Source organism: Camarhynchus parvulus, chromosome 3 (genome assembly GCF_901933205.1).
Source record: "Camarhynchus parvulus chromosome 3, STF_HiC, whole genome shotgun sequence".
Taxonomy (NCBI): Eukaryota; Metazoa; Chordata; class Aves; order Passeriformes; family Thraupidae; genus Camarhynchus; species Camarhynchus parvulus.
The window spans coordinates 44,155,032-44,170,347 of record NC_044573.1 but is presented as its reverse complement, the minus strand read 5'-3'; the positions used below and the strand labels follow the sequence as shown (position 1 = coordinate 44,170,347).

The following is a 15,316-nucleotide window of genomic DNA, read 5'->3' as shown; positions in this document are numbered from 1 at the left end:
AGGCTCCTCAGATGTCCTGGTTCTGGGCAGGATATGGTAAATTCTTGCAGAAGCCAGGAGGGGACATGGCTAGGACACCAGAGGTTATACCACATCATTGCCAGGACCACAGAGGTTATACCACATCATCGCCAGGTGTGGGAGAAGGGAGACTCCCCAGTGAGAAGGGGCTCCTTCCAGTGGGACAGGGCGGTGGGTAACACCAGCTCCAAGCCAGTTCGGAGCCAGAGATTTGGGAGACACTGGTCCCAAGCCAGAGGGAGCAGCTGCATGGCTGGAGTCAGATTGAGCTCCATGGTGAGCATCTTTGCATGCGAGTCACTCTTTTACACACTTTTGTTATTAATATTGTTGCTGTTGCTGCTCCTTTTCTTGTTGCTGTTTCCAGTAAACCGTTCGTACTTCAACCCCTGATCTTTGCCTTTTGGGTTTCCAATTCTCCTCTCCTTCCTGCCGCAGGGAAAGAGAGAGGGGAGGAAAGCGGCAGCGCAAAAAACGCGGCGCATGATTTGGAGAATCTCGGTGAGGGCACTGATTTGCAGAGTTCCATTCCTACACTACAATGCCAAGTCTAAAAGCCTTTTTTTCCAGAAGATGGAATGGGTTTAGAAGACTCCATGAGAAAGTAAATCCACTATTTACTCCAAAACATGCTTTCATATTGATGCTACTTCCTACCTCCAAAGTACTCAGTCAAGAAAGGTGATCAGTGGAATCTTAGAAAGCTGTGCTCAGGGTTGTAACTTCCCAGGATAACTAAACAGGGAACAAAGAATAAGGAACCAGGCTCAAGGACCTCTCTGTTCAGGGCAATGAAGACAAAAAGCCAACTGAGAAAAGTCCCTGTGCTAACTGGCCAAGTATAAAGTTGTGAACACAGAAGTTCTACACAATGACACCTCCAAACCAGTCTTTACTGTTCTAGAAGCTAAAGTAAGTAACAAAAGAGACTTTTATGAATTAAATTTCCAAGCTCACTAGCAGTGAAGCAAAACATCAGAAACTACAAAGAAAAAAAAGGAAAAGGCAGAGAACATCACTAGGCTATCACATAATCCCTGACGTCTGCACTTTGAATGCTGTGTTCTATTGTCATTCCACTGACTTGAGGAAGTAGAAAACAAAAATGGGACAATAATGAATGAACCAAATAGAACAGCTAAATAGAAGTGGACTCATCAGGCTGAAAAAAAGATGACTAAAGGAGGCTCTCACAAAGGATTACAAATGCCATGACTACGCAGCAAAGGGAACATAAAACAGCTGCTAATTATCATTCTCAAGAGATAAATGACAAGACACAATAGAAGTTATCAGGTGGACAGGCCAAAAGTAAGCAAATTTTCAAACCAGCACATTCATAAACTGTGAAAATTACTAGCAGATTATTTTGTAGATGCCTGGGTCCCACATAAGTTTGAACACAGATGCAAGGAAGGAGTAAACACATTCAACAAAAGCCTACAAACAGACACCAACTGCAAATCAGAAAGCCTGGACTGCAAACTGTAGAAAACTGGAAGAATACATCAGAACTTTGAAAACAATCTTATTCATATTCTGTATTTCTTCCAATGCATTCATGAGCAGCAACTATCAGAAAAACAAACATCAGAAAAAGAATATGGAGTAAGACAGCCTTTTCTGACTTCAAATGGCCACCCATTCTACTTGAAAATATGTCAGAATTTGCTCAGTTTCCTCCTTGAAGCACTGGTTCCTATGACCCTCAAGACAGCAAGCCTGAAAAAAAACCCCATGATTAGATCTTTTCTTGTGGAAATACACAGAATGAATACACACTGGAATAAAGTCATTCCTTAGACTACAGCTTGATATGCTGTACAGAGCTATCCAAGCTGATTTGACAAAACTTTAAGAGGTTTTATTTTCACAATCATGTGGAAAAAAGTACATTTCCAATAAACTCATTTCCTTCACTTCAAAGCACTTTAATCAACTGCCATCTCAGCTAGCTCACAAATGAAGCTTAAGGATATGTAAAATATTGAAATATACTTACAAATATGGGTCGAGAAGCATACTCTTCTTCAAACAACATCTGGAGTGCAAAAAGAGCTGCCTACAGAAGAATATGTTGCAAAACATTAATGATGTTTTGAGAGTTCTTCAGATTGTTCATTTCTGTTTGTTTCTATGGGTTTGATGCCCTTTTTATTTATTTATTTATTCTATGGCTGTTTATGCAACTTGCTAGCTCATACTGCCTGCCAGAAGTTACTACACTCAGTACTCCCAGCATCTTCCAGATGTTCCAAAACACGTTTTGGTAACAAGTAGAAAGGAAGCATCACAGGGAAACCAAGAAAGACCAAGACTACCCTGAAACCCAAATCACGTCAGCACGTGGTTCCTCCTCACATCTGCAGCACAATCCCCACCCCAAATATGGTTTTATGTACTCTTCCCAGTACACACTCACTGCCCTTGAGTCTATTTAGACATGTAGTTTCCAAAGGGTTCCAACCACCACAAATTTTTACAGTAACAGCTGCAAGGGACTCCTTTGAAGGTCCTGAAAATGTCCTCCCTCCTTAGGGTAAGAAAGCCACCTGTGAACACGCCCTTAGCATTATGTGAAGCCTACAGGCTCCTAGGCAAACCTCCATGATGACTGGTCAGATCTGCAAATGGCAAGTGATGCCACTGCACACATTATTCAGCCTGTGGCAAAAATCTAAAGAAACACCGTGTACACATCCAACGAGACTTTTCCACATAAAATCACAAGATAGTTTTAAGTACCCTAACACCACCACCCCCTGTGCTGAGCAGTTATATTAGATAAAGAAAGACGTGTTAAAATCCCATGAATTGTGGCATATTTCAACATTTTATTCCTTCTATTTTACCCTTCTAATCTTCTATTGCAAATTGTTCTGTCTTAAAACTGATGGCAGAGTTCCCCCCGCCCCCCCCCCGCAAAAGACACCTTTTAATAGAACTGCCTTACAAACCTTCCCACACCAGAAACCAGATTCACTGGGCATTCCCTCTCCAGTGGGCATTCCAAGCATCCCTTGGACAGACATGCTTACAGTGAAAAATATAATCAGAAGTATTTGGAGATGCTGAGCAATACAGTAGAGCTTCTGGGAATAAGAGGACAGCTGGCACAGACAGCCAGAAAGACACAAACGGCACATATTAAGAGAAACCTTCTGGGAAAGGCTGATTAAAAACCATCTCCTCACATTCTACCCACTTCAACTGAAGCTATCAACTGAAGAGTCTTTTCATATATTTAGTCAACAGTAGCTGATAGCTCAAAGAATATTATCCGGAATTTCCTTAGGTAGTAGACCAAATACTTACATTAGTGTTGTGGGATTTTTTCCCCAGAAGTCTCACCTTAGCATTGGCAGTGTCAAATATGGTTTCCACCAGTAAGACGTCAACTCCTCCATCCAAAAGTCCTTTGGCTTGCTCTGTATAGGCTTCAACTAGTTCATCAAAAGCTGTAAAACAGGAATGATGTTAACTTCATCTGGAGAAAAACCTTTCAAGACTACTGCCTAAGTCAAATAATTTAATGGTTATAAATACTTACTTATGTTCCTGTAATCTGGTCTCTCCACAGATGGTGACACAGAGAGTGTCCTGTTTGTTGGACCCATGGCTCCAGCAACATATCTCCTAATTCCTAGACCAAGACACAGGAGGGGAAAAAAAACCCCTAAATTATTTACCTCTGGCTTTACAGTGACAGCCAATGTAAAATACCTCAGAGGACACCAAGGCATACATATCATTCAAGGATGAAGAACTATAAAACAGGAAACTCTTGTCTCAAATCTAACAGTTTAGTCAGCACAGGATCATTCAGCACAGCTGACTTTTTTATTTCAATCCAACAGGATATTCAATGTATACTCACAGGACAGAAGAACATTTCTGAAAAGGTCAGCTATCTCAATTAATTTTTCTTCTAACAATCATTTGTCTTTAACACAAGAAACTTCATTTAATTACTCTAAACGCACAGCACAGAACTGTCCTGGCATTTTTCACTGCTTAACCTTATTTGAATGTTGTGGCAGGTGTCATAAAAGCCCCACTCTTTAAAAGTATGTTCCAAATCTTACTTTTTTATTGCATACTATGAATCATGTCAGTAAGGTGCTATCTGAACAGCAGCAGCACTGTTAGCCTGAAATACAGTTTGATGGTAGAATACAAGCAGAAATGAGTCTTGAAAGACAGCATTGTCTACAGCAGTGTAAAGGAGCTCTAAGCCTTCACACATAATGCCTGGAAGGCATCTGTAGAAATGAAAATGAAAATACTAAGATGATTCCATTAGTTGCCGAATAAGGTTAAACCACTAGACAAACACTAGGATTAACTGGTAATCCACATTTACCTACAATCAGCTATCCTAGTTCTGGAGTACAAAGACTTCTACTGTACAAATCTAAGGAACTTCTAACAGTCCCTGCTGAATTTACTTTCTCTAAAACACATCTGAAGATGTGTACCACTTGCAGTCTACACCAGGCAGGCACAGGACAGCTGTGCTGAACACCTTAAAGACCAGATCCTTCAAACATAATGAAATTAGTGTGATATAAACAGAGATATGAAATTGCTGTTACTGTGCGTAACTTGCAAACATGCACAGTGTCATTTTATGTTCCCATAATGTAAACCATCAAGTTATCCTCCTGTTAGCAACATTTCAAAGATGGCAGAAAACTACACACAAGTAAAAAGTTAAAATAATGCTAACCTGTTTGAGCAGTTACAGCGTCTGCTGCTTTTCTGGCCACCTGCGCAGAGACTCTGTTTAATCGATACGCCTGGAACAATTACAGAAAATTACTGAGCAACCTTTAGTTCAGCCCAGGGTAACTCATCCTCAAAGAAACACAACACTTGCATCCAGCAGTTTGAAGTACACTCCAAAGGTTCCAAGTCACACAAGTACAAAACAGCACTATCAAGAGGCTTCAAAAGGACAGCTCAATACATCTCAGCAACAGAGTTACATGGCAGGCTCATCCCACATATGCCCAGCCTACAGATGCTAATCATACAATTTCATTCTTTAAGGTAGTAAATAAATCCTGCTGAGATCAACAGAAGCTGAAAGACAGGACTTTGATGACAAAATTAGCTGACTCTTAAGTCCACTTTTTATTCAAGTAGCGTATTTCCAAGTATTTACTTTCACATATTTCCCATATAATATTTACTTTCCATATTTCACATATAACTCTCAAAACAATACATAACAAATAATAGGCACAATAAACGCAAACTAGAAAGGACTTCTACATACACCAGCACAAACAACACATAAGAAATATCCAGGAAAAAAGCAGTTCCATTGTGGCATTGGTAAGTTGGAATGACTGAAGCAAAACATCCCTGTTCACAGAACTGAGAGATCCTAGGAATGCTCAAACAAAATCTAGGACTGATTATTATTGCCTGTACCTCAGCCAACAAGAAGCACACTATGTCTGTGACACAGCAAGTGCAATGTCCACAGCAGCAGAAAGGAGCTATGATCCCATCACACGGCTCAAGAGGCAGCATGCAGCCAGCAGCACAACACCAATGAATCCTGGGACTAAGCTAACCTTGGCTGCAAGCACATAATTAATATTTAATGTGTAAATAGTTTAGCATTCTTACCAAATGCTCAAGGCCGTAGTCAGCCTGTGCAACTCGGGTGCTGCTGAAAGTGTTGGTTTCAATGATGTCAGCGCCTGACAGCAAGTATTCCTGCAAGACACGAAAGAAACAAAGCTTGAGGTATGGAATGCAAGTAATCCAACTACTTTGTCTCATCCAGTTGACAAAAAGTCACAAATCATTTCCCAATTCAAATCTGATCACACTTTAAAGGCTTTATTCAAAAGCACAGGGCCAAAGCAGTAGAAGTGTTCCATGTAAACAAGTTCCAGAATTTCAGTGTCAGTCACACTTTCTATTAACAAGGGACATTTATAGAGCCACCTCTGCCACTGGAGCACATTCTAGATTTCTGCAAAGTGATATGGTCAGACACAGTCCAATCACCTTCAGCAAGCAAGGGCTGCTGTGGGCAGTTTCAGAAAAGGCCCAAATTAAACAACAACAACAGAAAATATTTGAAAATGTAAATGTTCTGAAGAGATTTGTACAGAACAAAAGCATACTGGGACCAAACAGAAGCTTAGGAGAACTATGTTTTATGCAGAGCTCATTAAAAGTTTAACTAATGACAGAGATTCACAAAACATTTAAGACTTCTACTCCATTTTCATTGTCTAATTCCCACTGAAGTAAACTGAAATCAATGCAAACTTAAACAATTTTTCAGATTCTAGCCTGCATTTGTATAACCTCTATCAGTTGCCCTTTTCCCTAACTCATCTTTTTGATCCCTTTGAACCCTGGCATGATCATATTCAAGGAAATTAAAACGCTTGAACTGCTAGTTAATGAAAAATACTGATGCCACCATTAAACATAAACCTCTCAGATTTTCCTAAAAGAAGCAGATGAACTCATTGAGTTCAACAGTGCAAAAAAAGTCTTGATCCAAATGACAGCTGAAAATAAATTTGTTTTAAAACACGTTTTGCTGCAAACAAATATGCTTTCTCTGAACTCCTCTTGAAAACACATAAAAATATCTACAAATAGAGATATGAAAATATACAAGCTCTTAAATATCAACCAACAATATATTAATATTCTGACAATTATCTAAACATGTTAAATGATAAAAGCTCTCCAACTTTCCTGTCTACAACTACAGAAGGAAATAACATACTCAAAGCAGGAAGTTAATTTTTGCCTTTGAAAATACATCACATCTCTAACCTTTGAATCTGACTTTGCCAGCCAAGGCACAGCTAACATTTACTTTTTAAGCTACTGATATCTGTGAGATCTAATTCATGAGGTCATTTACAAAAAAATAAAAATATAAAAACCCACCCAAACAAACAAACAAAACAAAAAAAACAAAAAACAAAAAAAAAAAAAAAAAAAAAAATCTAAACAAAATATTTCTTTGTAGAAATATTTTCATCTATTATTGCAAGTTCCTTCTGTCCAATTCTCAGAAGAAATAACCCCTGGTAGCTCTAAAATATGAAGTCACTACCCGCTGCTCAGAAAGACTCTGACCCAATAGTTGCTGCAGGGATGGTGACCACAAAAGACAGGGTTTTTCAACACTCCTCCTAAAGCACCTATAACTGGCCATGACAGAGATAACAGCAGGTTATTTGGTTTGAATCAATTCATATATTCTCAAGTCATATCACTATTGCTCTGCTAAAACTGCTAAATTCAACTGTTAAAGCAGCTTACTTTATATGGTTATTAAAACCACAAACTCTTATAAATTTCAAGATTCATGAGCACTATTGCTCAGTTGAATTCGATCTACAAATACTTCCTTCTGAAATTTTTATAGGTCAAAGACTGATTCCTTCCAGCTCATCACTCTTAAAATCCAAAGAATGGCAGTTAAAACTTAATTAAAAACTACAGATTACTTTCCAAGTTTAACCAACATAAGCCAAATATGATTCTCATCAATGAAATACAGGCTTCAACTGAATAACAAATAGCTGCAACACCATTCAAGCATTCCAATTACTACAGTAAGACCTATGAATATCTGCAGCTCAATAAATAGACCTAGCAAGTTGTTTTTTAAAAGTCTAATTGAAGACAGGAAAACAATGAAATCTGTTTGTAAATTCCTAATCATCAGCAGATTAGATTGTTTTATTCTCTGGGCCACACGTTAATATTCTAGGGAAAAACAAACCTGTGGAAGCACATACACTCATTAGGAAGCTCATATACTCATTAACTACACAGGCCTGCTTCAGGCTGCCATATTTAACAGCCCTTTAATACACAATTATAGAAACACATCTAGAATTCAGATATGTCCTACTTAGATGCATTTCAAGTGCTAGCTGAGAACAAAAAGAGAAAATAAAAATGAAATAAAAAAGAATCTACAATTAATAGAAATACATCAAGGACATAAGTCAAAAAGGGATTTAAAAATAGCACTGCCTGGGTGACATCAGAAACCAAGATAAAAATGCTGTGCTCACACAACCAGAACAGTCAAATCTGCTCATTCTTTTTCACATGGCTAACTAGCTCTCTCTTCCCTATTCCCAAAGGACAGTGGAGAGCCAGGAGTCTGTGGTATGGAAAAAGGGAATGCAGAGGTGAAGTTCTTCCTCTTTCTCTTGTCAAGAGACAGAAACCAGAATGACCTACCTTGTGTATGTCACAGATTATTTCAGGCTGAGTTATACTCAGAAGGTCATTATTGCCTTTCAAAGGCCTGGAATGATCTTTAAATTCATGCCCTCGGAAATCCGCTTCTGTCAGCGCATGCTGCTGGATCATGGTCCCCATGCCCCCATCCAAAACCATTATCCGCTCCTGCAGAATAGATTCAATTTCATCTTGCACTCTTTTCTGGGGATCTGCTGGAAAAAGATAAACCCAATATTTAAGTAGTTCTGAAATTCCCTATCTATACACACGGCCAACCTGAGCTCTTCCCATTCAAGAATAAAGTAATTAATCCTCTACTGAAATCAGACAGTAACTGGTTTACCTCACCTGCAGTTCCAATCACCTGATGTAAGGTAACAGCAGCATCTATGTAAATACAATTAGGCTCAATTGGTCCTTTACCTAAGGACAGTCACCCACACAGTCAACCACAGATAAAATTAACCGAAGTTCACAAGGGCAAACATGAAAATCTCTACATTAACTAGTTTCCAAAACTGGAAAGTATGATAATTTCCACTTCAGCAATGTCTGAACAGCAATGCAGAGCTGCCTCTTGGTACCAGACACCACACTATAAGTGGTACACAAGCACAAAGCAGAAATTAGTAAATGTCATTAAAAAACCAAACAAACAAATACCCACATCTACTCTAATTGCCTATATCATAATGAGAAAGAGAAAAAAACTGAGCAAACAAAAACAATTTTTCAACTGAGTCCTAAATTCCCTTAGGATTACAGTAGTAAGCAACAACTTGACAAACACCAAGATACGCCAACAGATAATATCAGGCTTTACCTTCTTTTGCATAAAAGTAACAAGATACTCTTTTCCTCCACAGTAATGCCAGAGGAAAATAGATCAGGCAAATCATATGGTTAATTATAAGACATTGAGCAGGGTAAATCTAACCATGACTGAAACAAAACACTGTAGACATTCCAGCACTATCATTTGAAATGAATGTGCAGCACTGCTTCAAGATCCCAAAAAGAGCCCATCCCAAACATTAATAAAAAGCTTAATCTGAGGCATTAAGAAACAAACAAAAAAACCCAAACCAAAAAAAAAACATAAAACCCCAATAAAACCTCCAAGACCACAGCAAAAGTAATTCTACTTCTCCCCTTTAGAACATACGCAGAATCATTTCAGAATGCAAACACACATACAGAATCACAGAGTGGGTCAGGTTGGAAGGGACCACAAGGGGTCATCCATCCCAACCTCCCTGATCAGGCAGGGTCATCCTAGAGCACATGGCACAGGATTGAGACCAGGCAGTTCTTAAATATCTCCACAGGGAGACTCCATAACCTCTCTGGACAACCTATTCCAGGGCTTGTTCACCCTCACAGTGAAGAAGTTCTTCCTCACATTCAGGTGGAACTTCCTGTGCATCAGTTTCTGCCTGTTGCCTCCTCTCCTGTTGGCTGGCACCATTGAGAAGTGTTTGGATCCATCCTCCTGGTATCCCCCCTTTAGATACTTACAGGCATTGATAAGATTGTACATATAGCAAAATAATCAAACAACCTCTTTACCAAACTACAAGAGTAGGATCCCACAGATGTTTCACAAACATGTGAATGAAGTGCTACTCCTCATCTGGTTTCATTCATTTAGCTTCATTTTACTCTTAAAGACTTGTTTTGCGTTTAGGTTATGAACTATCATCAAAGCCCTTGTAAAAAATGAATTATTTCCAAGGCACAAAAACATCCTCATGTCTCATTAAAACTTAACTTACTACTACACACAGTGGTACTTAAAAATCACTGGCAACTGCTAACTGATTTGACTTTTCTTCCTTCTGCATTTGTGCAATGCATCTTCTGTTTTGACATCAGTAGTGTTAAAAAAGCAATGTGCTGGAGAGAAGCTGAGGCCCTGAGGAAAGCATTACAAGGTTACATTTATACCAACACTGGAAAAACAGCTCGAAATCAGAAGTAGGCTCAGCATGAAGAGAAGTCAAAGAAAATGTGCTCTCTAACAAGTATGAAGCATTTGAAGGCAGATTAAAACACCAAAAAGTAAGCCACCCTTGCTTCAAGTTGAAAGTTTTAACACCAAACAGGCAGGCTTAGCAGGTTCTTACAGAAGAGCTTAAATCTACTCACGTTAAACCATCAAATTATTCATGAAAATAAAATGAATCCTTGAGCTAAAGGTTTTTAGAAGCAAGACACGAAAAAGCTGTATCTGAAAGTAGGTCTTCAGTGCAGACTCCAAATGGAGTGTAACTCGTGCTTCCAAGAGCCACAGCCCAGTGAGACACACAGGCACTGAAGCTCACTGGTGCTTTAACGAGCCTCCTAAGCCAAATCCTTGGCCCTGAGAGCTGCATCCCAGGCAGCTGAGACAGGCTATTGGAGTCCTTCCAGAACCAGTCCTGCTTTCCATAGGCTTTAACTTATGTGCTTCCCAACTATCTCCTAATCCACACTGAGAAGCAAAGATTTACCCTTGGGCTGAAATCCTGCACCTCACCTGGTCCATCTTGTTTTCTCCACTGTTTGCCTCATGGAACAGAAGCAACGAGCAGTCTACAGTTTTCTGCTCCTAGAAGCACAGATCCTGCCTTAGCACTTCAAGAGCCTTACTCTGAAGTTTTCAGAATCTGTGCTTCTTCAGCAGCATCTCAAAAAGTTGCAGGAAATAGGGTGGGAATCATGAGAGTGGCCACCAGTGCTTTACAGAGGGATGCAACAGCTCCAAGCCCACCAAAACCCAATTTACCCATCCTGGCTATGGATAACAACTGACTCTTCTTCCAACAGGAGCATGCACTACTTGTCATGCCCTGGCATATTGATGGTGCAACTTCAAGTTGAAAACAAAGTCTGCAGACAGGTCCAAAAACACCCCAGAAATCAAAGAAGATTGATTCAAAAAGCCATGCTAGGAAGTGCTGAACTCTGTCCTTGGAACAAAAGTAGGGAAGAAGCTGGGAGTCAGTTCTACCAACAAGTACCATAATGTTAATTCAGTATCAGCTCAAGCAATTCCCCTCTCCAGCAAAAACAGGGTATGACAGAGTATTGACAGAATAAAAGAAAAAAATGTTTGGACAAATTCCTAAGCAGGGAAAAATCAGGTCAGTCTTTTCTTTTTTGTTGTTCTTGCTTACATACCCTGCTCTTACCTCTGCTCAGCCAGGAGCTGATGAAAATTTTGTTTAATAAAGGTTACTGGTGAACTTTGGGAAATGGATATCCTTTTCCATTCAGAAGTGTCCATGAAAATAAGCTGCTTTTGTAGCCATAACAGAAATAGAAGGAAACCAGCAATGGTAACAGGACCCAAGACCAATTACCTTGATTTTACACTCCACTGAAACTTAAAACATAGAGCCCATTACCACAGAGTGCTGTAGGGCTGGAACTTGTTTAGAAGACCAAACCAAATGAACAAAAATAACAACACTGGCCTAGAAGTCAATGGGATCAAGAATGCAAAATAAAAAATCCTAATTCCCAGGTTCACTTCCCCAAGGTAAACACTCTGTCTTGAAATCATATGAACAAGGGAATTACTTGTCTGCAACAGAGAAATTATCTGAGTTACAAGAACTTCTACTCCTTGTAGAGTAGCTGTTCATCCCTACAGTCATTCGCTAACAATTATAAACTTCTCCCAACTGTAACCTTTCATGTTTCACAATGTAAGCAACTAAACAGTCAGGGAATAAGGCAAGACGATGTTCCTTCGTCTCCTTATCCCACTCCAATCACATACAGGCCACGTGCAGAGTTGAAGGCATGTGTGTTTTCCACAAAAAACAGGACTTCAAAGACTGCAATTTGCTCTAAACCGAACTTTTGTGATACCTGCAATGATTCTCCAAAGGTATTGCTTTTTATTATTGATGCTCTTCCATTACAAATTTATTTTTAGTATAAAATAGTCTGGTATAGAAGTACTTGGAAGAGAATAAAGGATTACAAGTTGTTTCCAAAGCTCTTCTAAAGGAGCAAGCCAACTGTGACAGTATTCAAGTGTTTTCATCGCATTAATGTGCCAGAACACAAGCAGAGAAACTACACAGAGAGAGAGGCACTTACGGGACCTGCTGTTTCTTAGGCTGACCAGCTCCTCTCTTCACTGGAAACAGGGCCTCTCCATATTTGCACATCCGAATTCAACAAATCAGCATTCCCCCAACAGCTCCAAGCACAAGTCTGCCCATCATTCAAAAAATTACTGGGCAGCATGCAGAATTTACAGTATTAGTACGTAGAATGGATGCTCTTGCTATCAGCTTGCCACAGACAGCTCATGATAACCTCAGCATTATTTGCTACTCAATTAATTTAATTGTCTTCAACTGGATGCCCTCTGGCAACAATAAGAGCTTCATGAACTGTAGCAACAGATGTTACACAGGTCCCCTGCAACAGCGGGCAGCAGCACCCAGTTGCTATGTTATTTGTTACCCAGCCTATCCAAGGAGAGAAATAGATTGGATCTTACCACTTCACCTGGGGCACTTATGTGCACCTTGCTAATATTTCCATGTCAGCAGCTGTCTTTTACAGAACAGGCAGACAAGATACTTGCATACCCAATGCATTTAAAAAGTTAGCTTGAGAGGCAAACAACCACTACAAAAGTCACTGAATTTTCAGAATAGCAGTGCCCTGTTAGCTGCGCCCACTGTCTCTAGCTAAACATGCAAATGCCAGGTTTAGAAAGCTCCCTGTGTTAGAACCACAACTGTTCATCTTCTGACGTTAAACTATCCACAACAGATATCCATTATTGGCAGGACTCACAGGGAAACAGACCTGCATGGCCTCACTTTGTGGGAAGCCCTGCCCCTCAAAGGCTAATGAGAAACATTGTGCTCAGCTTCTCTATAACCCACTCCTGAACCCAGGTCCTTTGCCTCGCTGCCAGAGGGACACACCACCACCTACTGCCTCATGCCTGCTCACCAGGGCTCTACAAATACCCCCATCACACAATTTGTGCTTCTGTCTATGCAGAACTTCTCTCCCACTGCCACTGCTTCTCAAGCTGCTGCCACAACACCTTCACACTTTCCATTTCAGCCAAACCCATTCGGATCTGCAGCAGGGCAGTTGCTAGCCCACGGCTTGACCCCAAGTGGCACAGGGGAAAGGGCAGGGCAGGGCAGGGCAGGTCACTTCAACATCCTCTTTGCCAGAGGAACCTGGAGAACCCTCAGGCCACAGAAGCTGGCTGTGGAGTCAGTGCCGAGCAGGAATGCAGGCCTGTTTTCACATGCTGAGGGATGCAAGCCCGAGCTGAAGCACAGGCTCAGCACCAGGCACTCCCTCACGAGTATTGTTATAGATGGATAAAGAGATGATTGGCTCTCACAATTAAGGGATAACTATTGTGTGAATATAAAGAAAAGCTTTAGTCATGTATAATTATGTTATTGTAGTTTAGATGGCCTCTGTTCTCCCCATAGTGCCCTTTTCCCCCTGTATTGTGACCATCAGACAGCCAGGGACGTCTAGGACAGGAAAAAAGAAGGCGCGCACACGTGTCCCTTACCTGGCGCAGTTGGGAATGCAAAAGCTTGCTGCTTAGGGGGTGCAACACCTAATCGCCAATCATGTTACAAGAAAGCAGTTTCCACCGATAAATGGCAAAGAAGAGCTGACTGACAGACTTTGGGAGGGGCCAGGGCTGGCTGATGCACCGCCCAGGGGTATAAAAGGCTCAGCATCCATCTTGAAGATAAACTGGCCACGTGGTACCCACGGGAGTTTCCAGCGCTACGAATTTTTCCTTATATAGTCCTTTTGTTGTATTTTTGTCAAGGTTTAATAAACCTTTTTAAATTTTCAAAGTGAGCAATTGTTTCTCACAAGTATTAAAAGGGGAAGTTCTTGGGATCTCTGCTGGGGGCAGCACCAGTGAAAGCAGCCACTGACAGACCAGTCCATTTTAAAACCCAACACCAATTAGGAGCTTAATTTTACTTATCCTCCCCATCCAACGAGTTCTGTTTAACCCGTGAAATGGCACTTTTGACTCAAGAGTCCCGAGCATCTGGAGCACATCCAGCCCCTCCCACCGAGCCACTCTCCCGGCATAGCTGCGTCGCTGGACGGGTCGGTGCGGGTACCCTGGAGGTTCCTCCCAGCCCTTCCCTGGCAGGATGCAGCTGCTCCAAGGGGCCGGCACCAAAAAACGGCCTCACTCATTCTTTGTCTCACTCGCTCGCTCACTCACTCCCGACACGCCACACGCAGCTTCTGCAGAAAAGTTACACGCGGTGCGTAAGTGCCGCCCCTGCCTGCACCCAGCAGCGGGCAGCACCAGGGAATCTGAAGGGAGGGCGCGGCCGCCGCCCCCTCGCAGCCCGCCCGGCCACCCCCGCCGCGGTCCCCCCGCGCCCCCCGGCGCTCGCGGCCGTTACCCGTCGGCCCCGCAGAAGCCATCGCTGCTGCCGAGACGTCACCGCCCGCGGCCGGGGGCCCGCGCGCCGCCCGTGACGCGCGAGCTCCGCCCCGAGCGCGGGGCAGGCAGCGCGCGCTGCCCCTGGCGTGAGGGGAGCGGCCGGCGTCTGTCGTTCTTGGCAGACAGACGGACAGACAGACCGACAGACGGACGAACAAGCAGACCCAGACGACAGCTCTGCCTTCGAACTAACTCACCTAACGTTAAATGCCCCGGGGGGAGGGGATGATTTTGGAGCCAGGCCGAGTTCAGTAAAATTGAGTTGTCTCTCCTGGCGGGGTGAAGCGGGGAGGGGATGTGGTGTAGGGGACTGATTCTTTCAAACTCAAGCGACAAATGTGCTGCAATTAGAGACAAAGGTAGTGGTGGGAGGAGGCATGTAAATATATGCCTTAGGGAAGCTGGAAGTCGGACAAGCCAGTGGTGTATGGATGCACGTTACGTCACGTAAACCTGGAAGCAAGATTATACTAAAGGAATCAAATTTAAGTCACATTTGCTTGACAGATGAAAAAAAAATTAAATGTGTATTTTGACAGAAGAGTTTCACTTCTGGTGGGATATCCTTTCAACTGCTTA

General features: G+C 41.8%; 1 protein-coding gene across 5 annotated transcripts in view; it reads right to left on the bottom strand.

The window, feature by feature from the left end:
* The window catches only part of MTR (5-methyltetrahydrofolate-homocysteine methyltransferase), a 51,591-nt gene extending 36,827 nt beyond the window's left edge, over positions 1 to 14,764 (bottom strand). For 3 of the 5 annotated variants that reach the window (XM_030944884.1, XM_030944886.1, XM_030944887.1), the window contains exons 1-7: positions 14,697 to 14,764; positions 8,269 to 8,483; positions 5,662 to 5,751; positions 4,751 to 4,820; positions 3,572 to 3,664; positions 3,373 to 3,479; positions 2,024 to 2,083 (exon numbers count right to left, since the gene is read on the bottom strand). In XM_030944884.1, coding sequence (XP_030800744.1) covers positions 2,024 to 2,083; positions 3,373 to 3,479; positions 3,572 to 3,664; positions 4,751 to 4,820; positions 5,662 to 5,751; positions 8,269 to 8,483; positions 14,697 to 14,718 — 657 coding nt within the window. In that variant the 5' untranslated portion in view covers positions 14,719 to 14,764. The remainder of the gene's footprint in view (positions 1 to 2,023; positions 2,084 to 3,372; positions 3,480 to 3,571; positions 3,665 to 4,750; positions 4,821 to 5,661; positions 5,752 to 8,268; positions 8,484 to 14,696) is intronic. The other 2 variants (XM_030944885.1, XM_030944888.1) reach the window with 2 other exon arrangements.
* Positions 14,765 to 15,316: the final 552 nt, after the last annotated feature.